The sequence below is a fragment of the Acanthochromis polyacanthus genome, chromosome 15 (assembly GCF_021347895.1).
Source record: "Acanthochromis polyacanthus isolate Apoly-LR-REF ecotype Palm Island chromosome 15, KAUST_Apoly_ChrSc, whole genome shotgun sequence".
In the NCBI taxonomy this organism is placed as follows: Eukaryota; Metazoa; Chordata; class Actinopteri; family Pomacentridae; genus Acanthochromis; species Acanthochromis polyacanthus.
Window position 1 is genome coordinate 2,691,705 of NC_067127.1, and position 22,337 is coordinate 2,714,041.

Below are 22,337 nucleotides of genomic sequence, written 5' to 3' on the forward strand. Positions count from 1 at the left end.
AATAAAACTGAAGCCATTGGAAAATGCTAGCGTCAATGTAGCTAAACAAACTGAAGCCATTGGCAATGCTAGCGTCAATGTATCTAAACAAACTGAAGCATTAGCAATGCTAGCGTCAATGTAGCTAAACAAACTGAAGCCATTGGCAATGCTAGCATCAATAAAACTGAAGCCATTGGAAAATGCTAGCGTCAATGTAACTAAACAAACTGAAGCCATTAGCAATGCTAGCGTCAATGTAGCTAAACAAACTGAAGCCATTGGCAATGCTAGCGTCAATGTAGCTAAAGCAAAGATCTGTGCTGCAATCTTCGTGAAAATTGCACCAGGATGTGTAAAGAAACCAGCAGAAGTTGCTAAACACTGACGTTTATGATTAAAAATAAACATTTTTCACAAGTTTGTGATATTCTGTAGACAAAAGATGAATCAATAATCAAGAAAATGACCAGTACATTAAATAATAATGAAAAGAATTCTGTGTTGCAGCATCCTTTAACATAAGTTCATATAAAACAAAAATGTTTTAACTTCAATACTGTGACCTCCATTTATAGAATCAAGATTTATCACTTTTTTTAATGGACAGCAGCTAAAATAACTGAAAAAAGCTGGAAAATTACCATAGAAACGACACAAAATCATCCCCCAAAAGAGCCAAAACTACCTTGAAAGTTCTACTCTGCCAGGAAAACACCCTAAATCATCGAGTACCAAAATTACCACAAAAGAGGTAAAAAGGTGAGAAAAAAATCAAATTTGGCACAATAAACATGCAAAATAACTATAAAAACAGTCAAAATTACCACAAACAAAACCACAAAATCCCCCTCAAAAGAGCCAAAACTATCCTGAAAAGCTGAAATATGTCAGGAAGAACACCTTAAATCTCAACAAAAAGAACCAAAATTCTGTCTGACTGGACACAGACTGACCAATATAGGTTTTTTGAAATTTTAACACATTTTTTTCAGCTTTTGACAGAGTGAACAGTTCAAACAAATATTCAAAGGAAAAATAAAAACAAAGCCATCCACGGTCCACTCATCTGTTGATCTGCTGGCTCCACTTGTTTGCATATTCACCCCGGCTAACAAGAAGGTCCTGATCGCTGCAGTAAGTCCATGTCAAGGGTCTAATAAATGCTATGCGTGCTTGAAAGAGCACACACTGCCAATAAGGTTTTTCACTTAATAAGCCAATCAATACATTGAGCTGCAAGCCTCATTTCTCAGCCTCTGAGGGACCAAATCAACGGGGACACACATTCACATGGACAATGCAAAGGGGGCACAAAATCCCCAACGGGACCTGTTTTTTTTCTTTTCTCCCCGTGTTCGTTAATAGTAAAAGTTCATCCACCAGGAAAAGAAGTTGGGGGTGGGGGGTGACAGTGGGAGGGTTGGGGATCTTGACCCCTCAGCAGAAGGTTAACAAATTTGTGCTTCATGATTGGAGCAATGAATCCCGGGACAAAGGGTCTCCAGCCGAGACTGGCAGCAAAGGGGTTACAGGCAGCGTTCACTCAAGCGTTCTGCCCGACATTTTGGTAAAAGCTCCTCGTGGGCAGGGCTGGGAGGAATTCCATACGCTCTGCGCCATAATTAATTCTTCCACCCCGCGATAACTATTGTCCTGAAACCGAAAATTACAGTTTTCGGGGGCCGCTCCTGGCTAATTTTGTGGAAGAAGAAGAAGAAGGAAAGCAGGAGACAGGAAGAAGGGAAAGGGGGTAAGGGTCAGCCGGGAGTCACCCTCGTCGCTATCAAAGGCTCGGCTCGCTTCTGCCTCACTAGCTGGGCTTCATCTCTGCTGACAGGTGTATTGTTTCGCAAGGGGATATAAGCTTCGTAATCGTCATTGGGTGGAAAGCATAACGCTCTTCACTAAGCACGACTAATTGGCTTTAGTTTTAACTAATGTTGTAGTGTGACTGCCAGGCACACCTTCTGCATGGAGGCTCAGCACTCCCCGGCACAATAACCGCTCAATTTAGCCCCGCGGTAACAAAATCTCAACTCTGCTAATGAAAATTGCTTATAAAATATAATGAACCTGTGCTCTCTTAATCAAATAAGATAACTGATCCCCCCCCTTCCCCACGTAATAACCTATTAATTTAATTGGTCATGAAAGAATGTAACACATCACTTACATTTAATTGACCTAGAAAGGAAAAGTAGCAATATCTGACTGGAGACGAGCTAACAGCAGCTAGCGGCGGCGGCTAACTGATGAAGCTGTAAAGGAGCGACTAGTGGTGAGGAGGAGTATTTCTGTGTTTCGCTCCCTCCACCCCCACCCCTCCCTTCTTGTCATTTACTCTTCCCTCGCTCGCCATCTCTTCATCCGCCCCTCCCTCTGTCTTCCGTCTACCTCTCTCCGTCTTTTTTCTTGCTCCGTCTACTCGTCTTCTCTGTGCTTTTGCCCGTCTCGCAGAGGATTCCTCTGGTGGCCCAATTACGAGATTCAGCAGGCAAATTGAGGCTGTTTAAAGCGAGGTCTGCTGGGAAGGCTAGCAGCTGCTGGAAAGAGGCTGCTTGGACACGGCGAAGCAGCCCCCGTGTTTACACACTCACACACACATTCTACTACCATGTCTCCCTGCATTTCAAACCTGAAAAATGCCATTCGACGTGAGGTTTTCCGTCTTTGTTTTATTCGTGGACATTCGTGCCGGAGACAACGGCTGGCATATTTTCGCCGTGGCACACACACACGTGCACGCGCATTGTGTGGAGGGTTAATGGTCTCTATTTTTGTAAACTGAATAAGTCAAATCCATTGGTCACACCTCTGGTGATGGCATATTTAATTTGGATCTAGTCAATTAGGCCCAGCTAAGCTCCATACCCTGCTGGCTACCTCCTCCATTTTGCACTAGTTTGTGTCCCCTCCCCATGCCAGGAGTAATCCTATTACCATACACACACATGCACATACGTACACAGACATGTACCGGCATATCAGCACATGCACGCATTCCACATATAAACGTACGGCCTCCCAGGTGCGCTAACACACACACACACACACACACATATATATATATACAGTAAACGGATTCACACAGGCTCACACCACAATGATGTTTCACTACGATTGGACCCATAGCCACTTTCTACACACTGAGCACTGTGACAACACCAAGCCTGTATACATCCAGAATTATGTGGGAGTCTGTTTGGCCCTGGGGCGAGAGAGAGAGGGAGAGAGAGGGGGGAGACGAGGTGAGAGAAAGAAAGAGAGAGAGAGAGAATTACAGAGGAACAGAAAAAGGTGTTGTGTGAAAGAGATCGAGGAGGAAAAATTGACAGTGAGAAAAACCACAAAGAGGGAGAGAGTGAGACAGAGCGAGCATTAGGGAGACAGGGAGGGAGGAGGGGAGGAAAAGGGGGGAGAGAGGAGACTCTGGCTGGTTAGTGTGTGTATTAATGTGGCTCATGCATCAACAGCAACCCGGCAGATTTATGACACTTAAGGGGCGCTCACTTCTCTCTCTCTGCCTCTCCTTGCACCAGCGACGACTGCTTACATTTTTGCCAATCAGTCTGTTGCCATAGCAACGTCCTACCTGCCCCCCACCCCACCCCGTCTCACCCCCTGTCCCAACCCATCCCCGCCTTCCTTCCCCCTCATCACCCCTCTGCTCTCCAGTCTTTGCCCCATGCTTGACAGAAACGTGCCATTTGAGTCTTCAGAAGTCCGCCTTTTTTTTTTTTTAATCGTCAATAATCGCAATTATTTGCATGTTTTTTTGTATGTTATGGAAAAAAAACCCTAACGACCTTCTTTCCTCGCCTCCGCTGGCTGATGTGAGGAATGTTTAGTCCCGTAGCTATTGGATATGTGCGAGAGTGAAGCAGCTACACGCACATAGACATTACATACACAGAGAGTTACAAGGTTGTGATCAAAGGCTCTTATCACCAGACCGAGGGTGGGAGAGTTACACAGGGAGGAACAGAGGAAAATCAGCCTGGGAAGAACTAGAGCCTGCTTGGAACAAAAACCCATTTAAATGCAGGGCGAAAAGAAAAAAAAAAAGAAGGTATTATTTCCAAATCTATTAGTTTGGAGATCCGAGACTCTCATAGCTTTTGCTGTGCATGTGTACAGATGCTTAAAGTGCATGCTAAATTCTGTTTGAATTATGTTGCATGTGCACCTGGAAGGTTAAATAAGAATCTGTATGAGGTGTACGTCAGTGTGTGTGTGTGTGTGTGTGTGTGTGTGTGTGTGTATGTGTGTACTTACATCCCCCTTTGTGTTGTGATTGGTCTCACTGGGGTGGGGCTACATGTAGTGCCACTGACCTTCCATGCCCATGTTCATGCCCATTCCACCCATCGGTCCTGAGAAACACACAGAGAAAGAGTGAAGCCGCCACAAAAGACGCGCTTGTCGGTGTAATATTCAGTGTAATCAGGCGACGGACAAGGAAAGCACAATAAAAGCTAATCTGACATGGCGACTGGAGGAAGAGCGTGGTGTGCGAAGGTGCCGAGGACGGGGTGGGGGGCGGGTAAGTAGCCCGGCAGTTTATCCAAACCTGCTGACTTTGAGTGGAGGGTGAGATAGGGTTAGAGAATCCCAGAAAACAGGGGATAGAGGAGGAGGAGAGGAGCTTAAGGACAAACTCTGGGATTAGACCTGATGGCGTGAGAGAGAGAGGAGAGTGGGAGTGAGGAAGAGGATGGTTGTGTAATGTGATTGACCACACCTGTTCTGGTTTGTGTATTCAGGGAGGGGGGGGGGTGTAGAAGTGTGTGTGTGTGTGTGTGTGTGTGTGTGTGTGTGTGTGTGTGTCTTTATGGCTGCACAGCTTACACCCAAAGCAGCACACAGCTCCCGCTAAGAGCTCAGAAAAGATAATAAACCACCAACATGGCACATACTGTACGAGAGCAAAGAGGGCAAGACAGAATACAGAAGACAAAGGCAAGAAAATGAGGGAACAACAGAAAGAAGGGAGAGAGGGAGGACAGAAAAGGGACAGACACGCAGAGAAAGCCTTACCAGGTGGTCTGATTCCCATGTGCTGCTGGCCGTCCATGACGAAGCCCCCCATCGGCTGGCCATCTGGATTATAGGGAGCTCCTTGACTTACTGTGGATGGAGGAGAAGACGGGGAGGGAGGGATAGAGGGATTGGAGGGAGGGAACAGAGTGGTCAATTAGTGCTTTTAATTAAGGCTCAGTGGCCGAAGCAGGATCATCTGTTGGCTGGTGCACGCACAGGAAGCCGCCGTTGTCTCTCAACGTCATTCTGCTCCACGTCTCCGCAACCGCAAAGCCCCCGGTCGGCTTTAATGCTCTAAGAGGGATCGGGCTGAGGGCTCAGTGTACACTATGGTACGCTTTGAGCACACGAGCAGTTCAGTTTGAAAATGAGATTTAGAAGAGGTTACAACTGTTCCTGCAGAATGGCCCATGGAACACGTTAGCATGACCGCAGTCCGTGTGCAGATTAGAGGGATTCTCTGCAGGTTAAACCACAAAACATACAGTTTACCTTGGCTAGAAGCTTTAAAGTTGTTCATCATCTTATTCTGCATCAGCCTATTTTAACTCTAGTTGATGTTTGTGCCGAATAAAATCTTCAAATCCTAGAGCAGGGGTGTCCAACATGAGGCCAAAACCGGTCCTCCAGAGGGTCCGATCCGGCCCTCAAAGTGGAAAAACTCCAGAGAAGACGTTAACTACAGATTGGAAATTAGTAAAACTATAAATTTAAAATACTATACTTGTCTTGTCTTTGCTTCTTTTTGTCGTTTGCCTCATGTTTTTGTCATTTTGTTTCACGTTTTAGTTGTTTTGTGTTTTTTTGTCTCATTTTGTGTTTTGCTTTGTTCATTGTTTTGTGTATTGTGGGTCTTATGTTTTTGTCGTTTGTTTCTTGTCTCTGTCGCCTTGTGCTTCCTTTTTGTCTTGCTTGTGTTTTCTGTCATTTTGTGTTTTGTCCTGCTGTTATGTGCAACTTTTTTGTCAAATTATTTGTCTCTTTTTTGTTTTGTTTCGTGTCGTTTGTCACATTTTTTGTCAGTTTGTTTCTCACTTTTGTTTAATCTGTTTTTTGTCTGACTTTTGTCGTTTTGATCGTAAAGTAAAATCCTCTCTGGTTCAGTTCCAGATGACTAAATGTTGTGTTTCTTTGTAGACACTCTGTGATCTGGAAGTTGTAATGTGGAAATGATAAACTGAGGATGAATGTCGCTGAAATTGAATTTATTTTTCTTCAGAAATTTCAAGTTGTTCATGATGTTTTGTAAAAAGATAATTCCTTAAAAGTGGACATTTTCAGAACGTGCCTTTTTGCACTAAAACAAAGGAAACATTAGGAGTTGGAGATCAAACTGGACTGAATGTGGAACCTGAGCTGAGCTGAGTTTGACTCTTCTGCTCTAGACTGTATGATCTTTAGTATGTTGTGAAATAAGCATTTCTTTGTAAACTGCCTGATTTCAACTAGATATTTTACTTTAAACCTGTAAACCGATGTTTGTTTTCACAGTACAAATGGCCAGAAGGTAAAAGGTGAATGACTGGGATCTTTTTACTCACAAAACCTGGCATTTTGGAAACAAACTCCTCTTGCTTTCCCATAAATTTTTAAGAATTTACCCATTTTCAACCAAAACGCTGTTGCTTTTTCAAGCCGAGGCACCAAGCGGGTCTTAAAATCAATTTGCTGCTACATAAATACTTGATAATGGCTTGTTAGGTAGAACAAAATAGCATTTTGCCACTTACCGCTGCAATGTTTTTACCATAATTGCTGCTCCTATCAATGTATGATTACACACATGATCAAAGAACAGAAATGAACTCCAGGCCGGAGCTCTAATCAGTTTCCTTTGTGACGACAATAAGTCATTCTTGCCGAATGGTCCCAGAATCTGCTCCTGCCTAAATGCTTTATCTAATAAATACTGCCTCGAACTGAGCAGCAACGATAAGTGAAACCTGATAGGGCTCCTATTTTTTGCTTGCCTCCATTGTTCTGCTCTCATAGAAATCCACTTACCTTCGATTTAGGCTGTTTGGGGGTCAGTCAAGCAAAAGCAGGACCTCGGCCCCGCTGAATGCCTTTGAACTTTACTGCGCCCCTAATGCCACCCTGACCCCTGACCCCTATTACAGGTAATAAAGTTTACGGCAGCCCAAACCAAGCCATGCACCGGGGGGACCGCTCACTCGCTCCCCTCGCTCCCTGGAACAGCCACAAATAGAGCGGAGGGAGGGCGTTTAAAGGAGCGAGGAGGGGCGGGCGGGGGGGTAAAAACAGGTCTGGAGCCAAAAAGCCAAACAACGGTCACCCAAAAAAAGAAACGGGCGTAGTTGTCTCCGTGTTATGGTTCGAGCCGGGGGAGGAAGGATCGAGTGTTTTTTTTTCCCTTTGCCTGGTCGGCTAAAGGGGGGAGGAACAGGTTAAGAGCAAACTTTACTGAGAACACAGCTAGCGTTGTTTACAGGACAAGAAGGAAAATAAATCCACTCATCATCAACTCATTTTCAGCCAAATCATTATGTTCGACAATTAATAGTTTTTCACCCCAAATGGCACGTCACGGCTGATTAATGGTTGCTGTTAATGCTTTTGGTTCTTAATTTTAGTGGTCAGTCACGACAGCAGAGGGGAAAGCCCCTGGAGGTTTTGGACATTCCAGGATGGGGGGGATCAGGCCTGTATTTACCAGCTGAGGGGCCTCCGGGTGCATGGAGTGTGGACGGCTTTCGCCTGCGAGACTTGAATACAGTAACTATAGGAGACTTGCCTGCACGGTTTGACTGGTCGATCATGGGCTGCACTATTCTCCTCCTGGCGTTAATGAACCTGGAGAAGGACAGGAAGGGAAGGGGGCAGAAGACAGAGACACAGTCAGTGCACTTCTCACAACAAGATGGAGCTAAAAAAATGCTGACGAATACTTAGAAATTCTTGGCGCGGAGCACAAAAACAAACACGTTGCCAAATGGGCCTTTTTCTCTTAGCTAACCATAACAGTGATATGGAGTAATTACTCTCCCATAAGCAGCGCTGAGCCGCCGTAAAGCCCCGACAGAGCCACAGCGAAAGTCACATCTTAACAACCTTAATAGGCGAGGCCGTTGTCTTTGAAAACGCACAAGTCCACGACTTGTACAAACTTGCACCGCCTCAGCGTACACAGTCCCATCAGCCCGAACACTGGGGTCTTTGTGGGGCGAGGCTTAACCGGGATTTTCTCTCCCTCTCTGTGCCTGTTTGAAACATGTCGACCCATCTCGCTTTGTTGGAGATGTTCCACCTCACGACGAGCCGCGACTGCTGACTGTTTAACACGCTTGGCCGGGAGAAGGCGGCGGTGTGGGAAGTGTTGCTGACAGAAACACATCACCGGTGAGAGGCATTGTTTTGGGCGATGCTCCGCTAAGACAGGTGTGTTACTCTCTGAGCCTTTTTTTAGTGTGTTTTCACAGGAGCCAGGTTTGCTGTTTTTAGCCTTGGACTAACCTCTTTTCCTCGGCGACCTCCAATAAAAAGCACACAGCCGGGCCTTTTATTGTTGCACACCATTACTCACATTTAAATCTGCTCCATTTTCAGCACTTTCATCCCACTCCTGCTTCGTTCACACACTTCCACGCCCTCGCAGAGGCAGCGCTCTGGCCTCGCTCAGACTAACCCCTTGTGAAATGACCCCTTGACCTGTAATGACCCCAAGGAGAGAGGGCTCTCGGGGCTTCTGACTTGATTTATGTGTTCCTGCTGTTGCCCCACCGGACACTTCTATTTCATCTCGGAGAAAAAAGGGGAGCATTAGCTGAACTTTAAAGCAACAATAGGCCGCGCTGCACTTCTAAAAGCCACACAAACAGAGCATTTAGGAGCTCTGAGGAGGAAGAGAAACAAAAGGACGCAGGCATGCCACATCTGTTTGACCCCTAATTAGCGAACGAAGCCTTTTCGCCTCGCATCGCTTTAATATTCCTTCTTCATAACTGTTTTTTAGCGCTTCTATCTATCCTTTTTTTACCTTCTGAACACGGAGCTTCAGTTAAACGAGCAGACGGAGGGTGGTGAGGACGTATAGCGAGAGGAACAGAGAATGATTAACAGTCTAATTGTTTCCCTGCATTGTCTTTTCTATAATTGCTCTGTTCTATCTTGTAAGCTGCTTTGGAAAAATTGTTCATTTTTTTTTTTTTTTTTTTTGACAGGGATGCAAGCGGGGAGCAAATAAAAAGTCGTGTTGGGGATCTCGTCAGCGTTTGAGCTCGAGGCTTTGGCAGTTTTGTTTCTGTATTTGTTACAATAAAATATGCTGAATTGGAATTTGAGGGGAGGTGAGGAGAGGGATAAGAGGGAGAAATAGAAAGAGCAAGGGAGGAATGCAAGAATGCACTGACATGGCAGAGCACCATCAAATGAGGGAACGTCTGGAGTTTTATCACCAACACCCCCACCATCCCTGCCTCCCTCCCTTCCTCCCCCTGCTACCATGGTTCGGTGGGGGAGATATGGGAGGAGGAGGAGGAGCGAGAAAGAGGGCACGGAGGGTTGAGGAGGCCTGAGCATTCCTTCTACTCTCCTCTCCAAACTCCAAACCCTTTACAGAAGGTCAGCTGGAGGGCAGCGCCGGCTAACTGCTGACCTCTCCTTCTCTTCACCTCCTTCCTTTCGTCATTTAGCGCCGTCGTTCTCCGCTCCGGTTCTTCCTCTCTTGTGCTTTCCTTTCCTTCCTCTTTATTTCTGTCCTGCAAAACACACTACTTTAAAAATACACCAACGCAACAAAGGAGGCTGTTTTGAGAATAGGTGTGCACTTTTTAGGAAGTCGGGCATTTATTCCTGCCACAGTAGACGTGAAACTTTACGTGAAATGTAGTGAAGTATTAATCCCACTATCACGGCTGCTACTCCTAACAGAACAACAGTGATGCTGCCTCTCTATCTGCTTCCTTCTCCTGCTCACTCCCCTCCTTATCATTCCTTCCCTGCATGGTGGAAAGCGGCAGCCCACCTCCCTCCACCTCCGCCTCCTCCTCTCGAAAACTCTCGCCGGTTTCCTGTCCCCGTCGTCCCCATATCTGAGGCCAGATGCACCATGGGGGCTGGAACAAAGGATAAAATGCCTCTCATAATAGCAGCCAGGGGAATGGAGCGATGGAGAGCGGGAGAATGGAAGGGAAGGAGGAGTGAGGGAGTGAGTGGACGAAAGAGGAAGAAAAAAAAAAGAAAAGGCAAGGGGCTCTGGTCTGCAAACCAGACACTCTCGCTGTGACCGTTAATAAGCTGACAGAGAGAAAGACTGTGAGAGAGGGCGAAAACAGGGAGGAAAAGGAGGGGATTCAAGATAGGGGGAAATAAGAAAAAGGGAGAGGAGTGGGAGATAAAGAAAGATGGAGCGACTGAGAGGAGAAAAGCAGAGTGAGGCTTCACCTTTCCCGACCCCTGGGTGCTATAGGGCCAGTGTTTATGGCCTGTTCATTCCCCTGCCTCCCATCACAACACAATGAGCCGCACTATTCAGCTGCACTCGGCGCAACAATAGCCGGGCTATTTTAGCGTGACACACCACTGGTGGTACGCCTAAAGTTGGGCAAAAAGCTCAGGAGGAGGAGGAAGGAGTTGAAATAAAATTCGGCCTCGTGCAGCTCAGGGAGTCCGCGCCGCCGGGATTCTTTTGCCGACACATGTTTGGCATTCAGAGATGCAGCGGATCAAAAAAGATGCCGACCATATGTAGCGCCAGATCTGGAGCCATTAAAGTCATGTCAGGAGACTGGATGAGTTTTATTGTTTCGCCTCCAATCTATTTCTCCTTGTGAGATTGCTAATGTCTGGATTAATCCTCCAGCCCCTCTCCCTCCTTCTCTGGAAAGAGTGGAACTGATTGCGACGGCGTCTGCCAAGCCCTTGCTAATGTCCTATTCTCATTACACCCGAGACACACACACACACACACACACACACACACACACACACACACACACACACACACACACACACACACACACACACACACACACACACACACAGAGCGACGGCGAGCCGAGTCAGCCGCACACAGGTGTACACGAAGCACACGTGAAATGCCCAATTAAAAGCAAGAAATTGTCTTTTTCATCAGCTGCCTTTGTTGCGTGACCAATTAGGGGATAATTTAATAACGAGCGGTGGAAAGATGCAGATTGGATATACAAAAGGTTACTGCACGAGCTCATTGATTTAAATTCATGTGGAGTTCTCAATATCTGTGGCACACATACTCACACATGCACGTCTCCCGAGCCCACCACCCATATTATATTAGTAATATGAGCCACGCTGAAAAACACTAACTGTGCACACACACACGTCCTCGGCACTCACTACCCATATTACATTAGTAATCTGAGAGAATCTTTTGCGCACACACCTCGCATTTACACGCAGCTGGATGTTTCAGCATCACATACATCCATCAGGGCCCGGCGGTACGTTTCAGCGCACGCCGACAGCGCTTCACATGCATATTCAAATCCGAGAGCCGCTTAAAATAACTGCGTAACCACAGTCTCCTCCTGGCTGCCAATCAATGTGATTTAAAAGCAGTAAAAAGAAAGCGAGCTCTGACGGGTAGAGTCATGTAGCTTATCATCAGGTTGTCAGTGCACGGCTAGCATCGATTGTCTGCTGCTCAACCACAATTAACGCCTGGCGCACATGTACTTCCTGCACACTGGTGGCACGCGCACACATATCAATGCACGCTAGCACACAGAAAAATACTTTTAAACAAGTCTCGCTCCTTATAAAAGTGATTTCAACAGATTTTAGGCTAAAAATTGCACATGTGCAGCCGTGCGTGCACAGATAGTCACAAGATAAACAAGTGTAGAGCATCGTATTTTCCTTAAAATAACACATTTGTAATCTTTTTGATGGTACACTGACTTATAATCATTACATTTTTTTTTCAAAATCCTAAATTTAACAGGTTGAATGCAAGAAAACAAGCTAGCAAAGTGCAAATTACTGAGTTTCATCCAGCTGAAGTGCATGCACCACTTCGCCTTCTGTTTCTGTGGACAGTAAAACAGCTGGTTTTAGTTGATGAACTGATCAGCTTTCAGTAGAATTCATTTCTCCAACTTACAGCCTGGAAGAATTTAAGGCAACAGAATGTGTAATTACCACATGTGTCCACAGGGGCCGCTGTTGCCGCCGCTCAGCTGAAGTTACATTGAGCTGCTTTAAAGCTAACACACTTCCTGGGTCACACATTTGTCCCTGTAGAACTTTATTATCCCATCCTGCGTCCCAGCACATCTCCATCTTCTTAAGTAATTACTTATTTTATTATAGAGCTCACAGATTGTCGTATGCACAGCTGGGGGTGGAGGTGCATTGACGTACCTGCACACCGCATGTGTGTGTGTGTCTATTGTAAGTGGGTGTGTGAGGGAATTACAGTTATGAGTTTCTCCTCTTGTTCTCCTCCGTTGACGAGTTAAATCATAAATCTCCTCCTCCTCATTTCTCCTTCCCTGCTTCTCTCTGTCTCTCCTCCTCGGTGTCGTTCTCAGGTCAGATGCTCGGATTAGATCCTTTAGATTAGTTTAAATAAACTAACACAGCCGCCTGCACAGCTCTATCTGCAGCACGAACAAACCAGCAAACGGCAAATCTAAGTTTTCTCATTGGCTTTTACTGTATTCATCACATGTGCATGACTTTTATTTTGGCTTTTACTGCTAAAACAGCTTAGAAAGTATTCACTGAATGGTGAATTTACTGCACCCACTTCTTAGCATTCAGATTAATACGCTGGGTTATGCTTTTAAGCGTTTTCATGAAGGAAAACGACCTCGTCCACCTGTGGCACTTCATCTCAGCCTTATTGTGGAGATGTGTGGGGAGAAATCCTCCTGTCACCATCTCAGCTACATCTTGACCTCTTCTCAGCCCGGAATATGAACCGCTGATTGTGAAAGAATAAGCTTTAGAGCCGAGATTGCGCCAAACAAGGCTGCAACTATTTGTGAGTAAGCCCTGCTTAATGTTGTGCAAAGACAGCGGACTCTCCTCAATTTGTCTGTGCAGCTTTCAACAAGTACGAACGCCGACACACGGCTTCAGACGCAGCACACATCGGGCTACATGCGCTCACTTGTCGGTGAGTAGCATCGTTCTCTCGTCCTCGCCGTTTGGGCCAATCACGCGTCAGAAAATAGCTGCATGTCACAGATTTGTCCGTGTCACTCATGGCAAGAAACCAGATCTGTGTTGGGGATAGCCGAGTGACACGGTGACGGACACGCTTGTTCGTACATGCACGGACATATAAAAACAACGCAGGACACACGTGCTCGGCTAGCCTGGTTGAAATGAGGTCATGCGGGAGTCACATGACCGCCTGGTGTTTGGCTGCAGCTACGGTGTTATTAGACAGGAGGCCGGTGTTTGAGTCAGCGCAACATATAAGTCTTTATTGGCAGGCAAACAGTTCCTGAAACATCTCCAAAAGCATGCATAGCTATGCACAGACACACCCGCCGACACACACACACACACACACACACACACACACACACACACACACACACACACACACACACACACACTGCAGGTCTGCTGATCCAGCTCCTAATAACATGAGGTGGATTAGCAGGATCCAGCGCCACATATGGAGGGAAACTTAAGAAAACAGTGTGAAATTTAAAAGGAGCTTTAGACTGAGAACAGCCATGGGGTCACTTAATCCCCATTACTGCGCACACGTAAAATGCAAGTATGTACACACACACACACACACACACACACACACTCGCTGTTGCTCCACTACCCAAGAGCCCAGTGTCCATTAAGAGAGCCATGAATCTACCACTAAAGCTGGTTTTACAGAGTGAAGCAACAGGCCGGGCAACGACACACACACACACACACACACGCTGGAAGAAGAGCTCAGTGTGTATGTGTGTGTTTAGTGTGTCCATGACAACCAGGTGCCTCTCAGACTCACACAGAAGAAACGTCGGCCACTCAAAAAAACATACATGAACCCAGTGGCTCCGACTGAGCAGCTTCATAACATTCGTGGACTCCTAAATAAAAAAGGCAGAGAGCAGCAGGGAGAGAGAGGAGGAAGAAAGAAGAGGAGAGTTCACGACAAAACCAATGAAGACAAAAAGACAGAGAATAAGACATTATTCAGGGGGCCTGCAGCGGTCACATGTGACCTCTGTCGCTGTCTTTATCTCTGTTCCTGCTTCCCTTCTCACACATCCAGAGCCCTGGACTCATCCATCACTGCCAGAGCGAGGGGATGGCGTGAAGCCTGCTTTACCCAGAAACAACATGGCTGTCCACAAACACAGAGCCGCCGTCCTTTAGCCTTCGGGCTCCGATCGAGAACGTCTCTGTGTGTGTGTGTGTGTGTGTGGCGGTTGGGATCGCTCGTGTATTTGCTCGTAAATGCAGACGGTGTGTGTTTCTGTTCTCCGTGTACACAACAAACAGCCCGGCTCACCACCGAGAAGAATCTCAGTTCGACACAGATGACCACAGCGTCACACAGAGCCAGTACTGCTGACAGCAAACACACAGCGGCTGACCTAAATCCTCCCATACTGTCTGTGTCATATCCTGTCTGTGTGCGTGTCACTTCCCCCCCGCTGGTTCACAGTAGCCGCCGCTACGGGATCCCACCGACCGACCGACCGACCCACCCACCGGCCAGAGAGAAGCCGAGGCTTTTAGGCAGCAGACATTCAGTCAGTAAACACCAGAGGAGCAGGAGAAAGATAGGATGATATCTGAACATAGAAAACTACAAGCTTACACTTAAATATTAGCTTGTTATAAAATGAGATCTAAATGAGTAAATCTTTTCCCCACTACCATCATCCTAATAACCAGCTCAGCCACTCCTCCACACCTGTACAACACACAGTATTCCAGTACTTTTTGCACTCTATCATCATCTAGCAGCCATCATTTTGCACTACTGTGCTTATTTATTCCTCTCTAGCTTGTAATTATCTCTATATATTGTGTTAGGGCTGGGCGATAAATCGAATTAATTCGATTAATTCGCCTTTTTAAAACCTGACGATTTGAAAATTTGCCAAATCGTAAAATCGAGGCGAGCTTAAATATATAACAATACAGATTCTTCTTCTGCCTTTCACGACTTCTGCATTGGTGTTTGCTTCCGCCTCTCATCTCCTTCCGCCAAAACACTCACACCCCCGTCATGGCGGACAGAACAGCAGACGAAGAGTTGGTCGTGAGAAAAGGGCCTCATGTTCCATCGATTATATGGAAGTGGTTCGACTTTGACCAGACTGACACAGAGCAAACTACAGTCATGTGCAAGGTTTGCAAAAGTACTGTGAAAACCAAGAGTAGCAGCACAACTAACCTCTTTCAGCACCTCCAGCAGAGGCATCCTAAAGAATGGGAAGAGTGCTGCAGCTACGGGCTAGCACTAGCCATAGCAACCAGACCGCAAAGAAACAACAAAAATCCATTAAAATCATAATCGTCCAAGATGACCAAAAAAAAATCTAGATGTTATTTTTTGGCCATATCGCCCAGCCCTATATTGTGTCATATTTATTTTTTAATACTATTTTTTCCCTGTTCTTCTTTCTATGGTTTCTTTTTTTATTCCTAGAGTCGCACAAAAAGCCAAAACCAAACTCCTTCTATGTTTTGTACGTACTTCACCATCAAAGCTGAATCTGATACATTTTAAAGGCAAAAATCTGTTGTTTTTATCTCCTAAGTACAACACAACCAGCCTATATTTGGTCAGTTTTGTCAGATTATTCCTATGCTTTTTACAATTATGAACGAATCTTAAGGATTTTAAGTGCGATCCTTTTATTATCATGGAGTCTTTATAAGCATATTAATGTCAGTAGAAATGTCATTTAATGTTTCATCTAAAAAGGTTAATTTTCTCACTCTACCCGTTTGACTCGCTCGTATCATTTAAGTACTTAACTCTGTTTTTTTTTTACAACTTGGGTCTTATTTATGTAGTTCTGCTCCTCATTTGTACTCATAAAAGTGAATATTTGAAAGCAAAATCTAATCAGAGAATCAGATGTTTAATCAATTAAAGTGGTAGTAAAGAGATTACAGACAAAATACAGGTAATAATTCCTCATTTGCAAGCAGGAAAACTGCACATATATCAAGTATGGAAGGTCAAATTTGAACTTTGGATTTGAATTTCACAGTTTTTTGTCTCTGCACAGTAAAATGTTATAACTTCCTTTAACAAAAAGTCTCATCTAAGAGAATATGACCCAAAATGTACTCAGAAATGTGGATATTTGAAGGCGAAATCTGCAATTTCAGGATTTGAAGTGTGATTCTTTAATGTCAGTAGAGATGTCATTTAATGCTTCATCTATAAATGAAGAGTTAATTCATCCTTTCACCCTCATATACGACTACAGCTGGCCATAAAAGCTGTCCTTGTCTAGTCCAGATTCTTCCTGTAAAGTTCAGCGTCAGGCTCCAAATGGAATTCCTTTTCTTTTAGCTCTGCAGTCGCCCCTCACACTGCGGGATGCTCTCAGTTAAAACACACAGCGTTACTTCATCATGATGTTGTGCCTGAAGCTTTCACCATCTTGCCAATATATTCATCACAATCTGTAGTGCGAAAGGAGCTCCAGCTTGTTCGGACGCCGCGACATATGTGGCGTATGTTCCGCTACGCAAAGGATTGTGGGTCAGAAAAGCACGTTAGCCAGCAAAACATTCTGGTATTTCTAGCAGTTAGGAGACGCTAGGTCTGTTTCTGGATTTTAGCTGCAGATAAACTGTCAGAAAAGAGAACTACAGCTGAACCTTGGGTCAGAAAATCTAGACTGAATAGTGGCACATCTGGAGGAAGAAACCCTGAGAAACAACATGCAATGTGGAGCTCCACTATCGAACATGAAAAGGTTTGTAGTCTGGCTGGGATGTTGCAAATATTGACCATTAATGTGCTGTTTCTGCTGCAGCTTTCACTACTTTGTCCGCTTGTTTAATGCTTAGCAAAGCCTAATGTCATCTATCTTGTGACTCCTGACCAAAATCAAAATCAAAAAAACACTCATAACAGTTGGAGTTTGTTGATTTATTTTTAGGACAACTGCGGTTTGATTGATGTTACCCAGAGTGCACAATACTGATAAAAAACCCACGAGGTTCTGCTTTCATCCTTTACGTAGAACCATCACTGATCCTAATCGCACAAAATCAGCCTCATCTTCTGCTAATTGCAAGAGTCTCTGCCCTGTTTGACCAACGCCGGAAAACATCAGAACGACAACAGACTGATGGCGGCAGCGGCGGCGGCAACACAACCCCAGCATTCACATCCCACCGCCTTTTATGTTTTCGGACCACCCCTCCCCGGCTACAAAAGGAGGCTGAAAAGCAAGGGGGAGAAAGAGGAGGGAAAAGAAGAGACAGAGCGAGGGGCAAATGAAGAGAAATGCAGGTTTGGCCTAAGGCGGCGTGCTGTGATGTAAGAGGAACACGGAGCGAGAGGAGGGAGGACGACGGGGGGGAGGAGAGGCGTGTGGAGTGTGTCTCTGCACACGGACACCTACGTGCACACACACTTCTGTTGACATAACACAATAAAGACGGCGAGATCTGTGTCTGCACAGGCTGCGGATTCCTGCGAACGGCTATTGTTAGCAGCACGCTCCGAAACTGACAGCACAAAATATTGTTTTTCAAATTATTTTCAAGTCGGTGTTGAAATCCGAGGGTGAGGTCACATCCGAGCGTGTGTGTGCGTGTGTGTGCGTGTGTGTGTTTGCTGTAATGTCAGGGAGTTTCAGGCTGAAGCAACCCGACAGTGTATGAAACAGGCTCCGGGGCATGCACTGAAACTTGGCCTGCTAATTCCAAAACACACACACACCCCTACACACACACACCTACACACACACCTACGAAGACTTTGTGTGAACAAGTTCCAGCATCTCTTTCTGTCCTGTCAACACACTGAACCACGCAGCTAATCTCACTCTACCTGTTTCGCTCCGTCTCGCTCGTATCATTCAACTACGTTTTTTTTAAAACGTGGGTCTTATTTATGCAGTTCCGGTCCTCGTTTGTACTCATGAAGTGAATATTTGAAGGCAAGATCTGCAGAATCTAACCAGAAGATCTGATTTCTAACTAATTGAAGCGATAACAGACAAATGCAAGTAATAATTCTTCATTTGAAAGCAGGAAAACTGCACATAAAGGAAGTAAAAGAGGTCAAAGTTGAACTTTAAATTTGAATTCCACCATTTTGCATGACTTTTGTTTGATTCTCAAAAAAAACAACAATAAAACTTCCTCATCTAAGAAAATATGATCAAAGATGTGCTCATAAAAGTGGATTTTCGAAGGCAAAATCTGCTAAATCTAATCCGAAAATCAGATTTTTAGCTAATTAAAGTGGAATTACAGTGATTATTACTCATTTAAAAAGCAGGAAAACTGCATGTGAGGTCAAATTTGAACTTTGACTTTTAATTTCAAGGTTTTGCCAGACCTTTTTTTGTCCGTCACAACAATAACATCTCATCATAACTTCCTCATCTGAGAAGATACGACCCCAGATGTAGCTAATCTGAATCATACTGTCCTCGTTTTCATGAACGTCGCATGTCGAACGTGCTTCACGCTGTTGGAATTTGTTACTGAAAATGACAAGTGCTTCTTCTGGATCCTTGTTTCCGTGTTCTTCTCTTTCCTCCCCTACTCTCCGGCCCTCCTTTCCCTCACCTCTTCCTCCCCTCTGCTCTTCCTCAGTTTGTGCTTTCAGAAACCCGATAAGCGGCGTAGATGTCCGTCCACGCCGCTCCTTCCTAAGCAGCCTCAGCGTCCGTCCACTCTGCCCTTTTAAACGCTACCTCCCTCCCTCTCCGTCTCTCTCTCTCTCTCCCTGTCCATGCTTTTAAGACGTTCGTAAAAGGAGGTCTTATTGACAAAACAATTGCTCGGCGGGGCTTAAACACTGCCTTTAAAGGGGTATTATTAAATTGCAGGCAGGAAGGGGAGGGGCAGCCAACAAGGGAAACCTGATGACCTCGCCATCGATTTTTACATCACCGGAGCGTTAGGAGAACTTAGCACGGAGATACTGACTGCATCCAGAGAAAGAGCGAGCGCGGGGGAGAAGGAAAGGCATTTTATATGTTGCGCATTGAGCTTTTAGCCGCTGCCGTTGTTCAGTAATTGTGCGAGCAGGTAAGAGGTCGGATTGTTCAGGAATGCTCTGAAACGACGGCCTGAGCAGGGAGTCTATCAGCGGATCTGAATCTAATCACTGCCTGACTTCTGCCTCTGTGATCCATATTTAATCTATATTTACATCACACATTCAGGATGGCTCAGTCATAGCTTTATCTCTTTAAAAGTGAGCAGATTTCACATAGAAATGCTGCATTTCTTAACCTTTCAGCTGTTTCTGGGTACATCTTGTTGAACTGTTAAACTCACTTCTCCAACAGGTGATTTTTATTTTTTTCAAGGCCGTGTCTTTGAGTCTGTTCACATAGAAAGCAGAGAGCGTCCATTGTGTTTAACCAAACAGTTTGGACAGTGTAATCCGCCGCTCTATCACTGCACTGGATCAGAGAAACAAAAGAGGAACTTTGAAGCTGTTCTTCTTTATCAAATTCCTTTGAATTTCTCAAGTGCCATAATTGCTCTGCAAATAAATCTCTCTGGGATTTGTTTGATTTTAAACACAGACGATATCATTTGCATCTGCTGTTTACTTTTTGCCATCAGACACCGTTCCTACGGTGGCCTGGGAGGGACAGCTGCTCATGTGTGGAAGATTTTTACAGCTGAGTGAAAAAAAAAAAGATTGAAAACCTCAGTAGTTCTATTAGAATAAGCCGTATAGATACACCAGCCTTCAAAAGTTTAGGGTCATCCAGAGAATTCCATGTTTACCGTGAGAACGCCCGCTTTTATCCATGTGCTAACATAATTAAACAAGGGTTTTCTAACCATCAATGAGCCTTTCAGCACCATTAGCTAACACAATGTAGCATTAGAACACAGGAGTGATGGTTGCTGGAAATGTTCCTCAGTACCCCATGGAGATATTCCATTAAACATTTCCACCTAGAATCGTCATTTACCACATTAACTATGTCTACACTGGATTTATCATTCATTTAATGGTATCTGCATTGAAAAAAACAGATTTTCTTTCAAATATAAGGACATTTCTAAGTGGCCCCAAACTTTTGAATGATATTGTACATAAAGATCTTGAACATCTTTCCTGAACTTTCGTGACTTTTTTTTTGCACTGCAAGTCATAATAAGACGTTAAAAATGACTTTGTTTGCATAAAATAATCCTTAATATATTCAGAATGTGTTTGTGTTTCAATCAATCGTCATCATTTTACTAAATCAGCTGACTTATTTCACAGTATCTTTAAGCCTGTCAGCCCTAAAACCCAAATAAAGGTTTTAAAGTCATGTCCTCTTCAAATAAATTAAGAAATAAAACCGCCACATTACACCATTTATAAAAGCCAGACACTGTAACCGACAGAAAGTCATCTGATGTTCAACTTTCCGACGTTCCGAATCAACTGGGACGTGCCATTCTGACAGGAAAAAAAATGCCCGAATCTAACCACATTAACAGGACGTTTCATCAAAATCACATTATTCTTCTAACATTTCGCTCTAACCAGATTTAGTCAAAACTGAAAAATTCTCTGCTCCTCGAGCCATGAGCGGCCACATGACAAAAAAAAAACAGGGACTTTTCTTCACTGCAAACAGGAGACAAACGAGGGAAGAAATTAAAAATAGAAATAGAAAAAATATCAGCAGTATTGGTAACACCTGTGGGTAGCGAAAAATAAAAGTCCAGGTGTTTTTTAAATTTGGAAAATCAAAGAAATTCAACTTTTATGGCATCAGAACTGTGTCACGCTGCACAGAAAACATCTCTCTGCTTCCATAGAGGTGCAGGATTTTATTTTACTGCAGTGAAAAATGAGCAAAAACTGAATTTGACACTTTTTTGTCATCTCTCACTGCAGTAAAATGTTATAAATTCCACGGAAAAAGTCTCATCTAAGAGAACATGACCCGAGATGTACTCGTAAATATGAATATTTGAAGGCAAAATCTGCAAAATCTAGCCAGAAGATCAAAGTGATTACAGGTAATAACTGCTCATTTGAAAGCAGGAAATTGCACATGTATGAAAATGAAAGGTCAAATTTGAACTTTGAATGTAAATTTCACTGTTTTATTTGGCTTTTTTTGTGCTCTCACAGCAGTAAAATGCTCTGACTTTTATTAAAGAAGCATCATCTTAAGATAATAATACCAAAGATGTACTCATAAAGGTGGATATTTGAGGGCAAAGTCTGTAAAATTTAACCAGAAAGTCTGATTTTTAACTAATTAAAGTGATTATAGAAAATGTGAGGTATTTGAAGAGGTCAAATTTGAGTTGTGAATTTAAATTTCACCGTTTTTTTGTCTCTCACAACAGTTAAATGGTATAAATTCTATAAAAGAAGCCTTATTGAAGAAAATATGACCAAATAGAACTCTTCAAAGTGCATATTCTTCACTTCTTGTGGTCGTGCCTGCTGTGCTGCTTCCATAGAGGTGCAGGACTTTACACTGCAGAGAAAAATGAGCAAAAATGTAGCAAATTGGTCGGAGTTCAGAGCTTTTATCAACACGAATCAATCAGGACGGCGTGGGCAGAGCTGCTGCATGTGTGTTTATTGGAAACCGTTGCAGAACTGTGAGTGTTTGAGTAAGCGTGTGTTCATGTGTGACACGCTGTACCTGTCCACAGCGTGCACATGTGTGACTTTCTGTCTTTGTACACACTCTGCAGGGGCGTTGTGTGTTTGCATTTAGTCCAGCATGTCCGTACATTCTCCATATATGCGTCTGCTTTCTAAATATGATCATGCATTGCCCCCTCACACACACACACACACACACTCTCACACACTCCCTCCATTCAAATTGAGATTCCCTGGTGCTGCGTATTTCTGCCAATAATTCATGAGTGATCTGCGCCCCTTGCCGGCCTTTAGCATTTTTATTTAATCTGCTGAGCCCTTCCGCGTGCTCGCTCATCAATAATGCACATCGACATGCGTGTTAACACGTCTACGGCGTGTGCGTGCGAGAGGGAGTAGGACAGACATGGTGCGGTCATATATGTGAGATAGAGACGTGTTAATAAAGACACGCCTGTACGTGGTTGTTTACGTCTTCCTCCCTGTTGGGACGACAACAAACACGGATGACCCCGGGTTCAGTCTGCGGCCGTCTGACATGAAATCAGCA

The 22,337-nt window shown here is 44.4% G+C and overlaps 2 protein-coding genes across 2 annotated transcripts in view; one reads left to right on the top strand and one right to left on the bottom strand.

Annotated features, from left to right (window-relative positions):
* The window catches only part of slc17a5 (solute carrier family 17 member 5), a 950,640-nt gene that overhangs the window by 648,647 nt on the left and 279,656 nt on the right, over positions 1-22,337 (top strand). The gene's annotated exons all lie outside the window — the stretch shown is intronic.
* Positions 1-22,337, bottom strand: part of meis1b (Meis homeobox 1 b) — a 98,372-nt gene that overhangs the window by 7,161 nt on the left and 68,874 nt on the right. Inside the window, exons 10-12 of the mRNA XM_022212075.2 lie at positions 7,778-7,836; positions 5,020-5,109; positions 4,258-4,355 (exon numbers count right to left, since the gene is read on the bottom strand). Of these exons, the coding sequence (XP_022067767.1) occupies positions 4,297-4,355; positions 5,020-5,109; positions 7,778-7,836 (208 nt within the window). The 3' untranslated portion in view covers positions 4,258-4,296. The remainder of the gene's footprint in view (positions 1-4,257; positions 4,356-5,019; positions 5,110-7,777; positions 7,837-22,337) is intronic.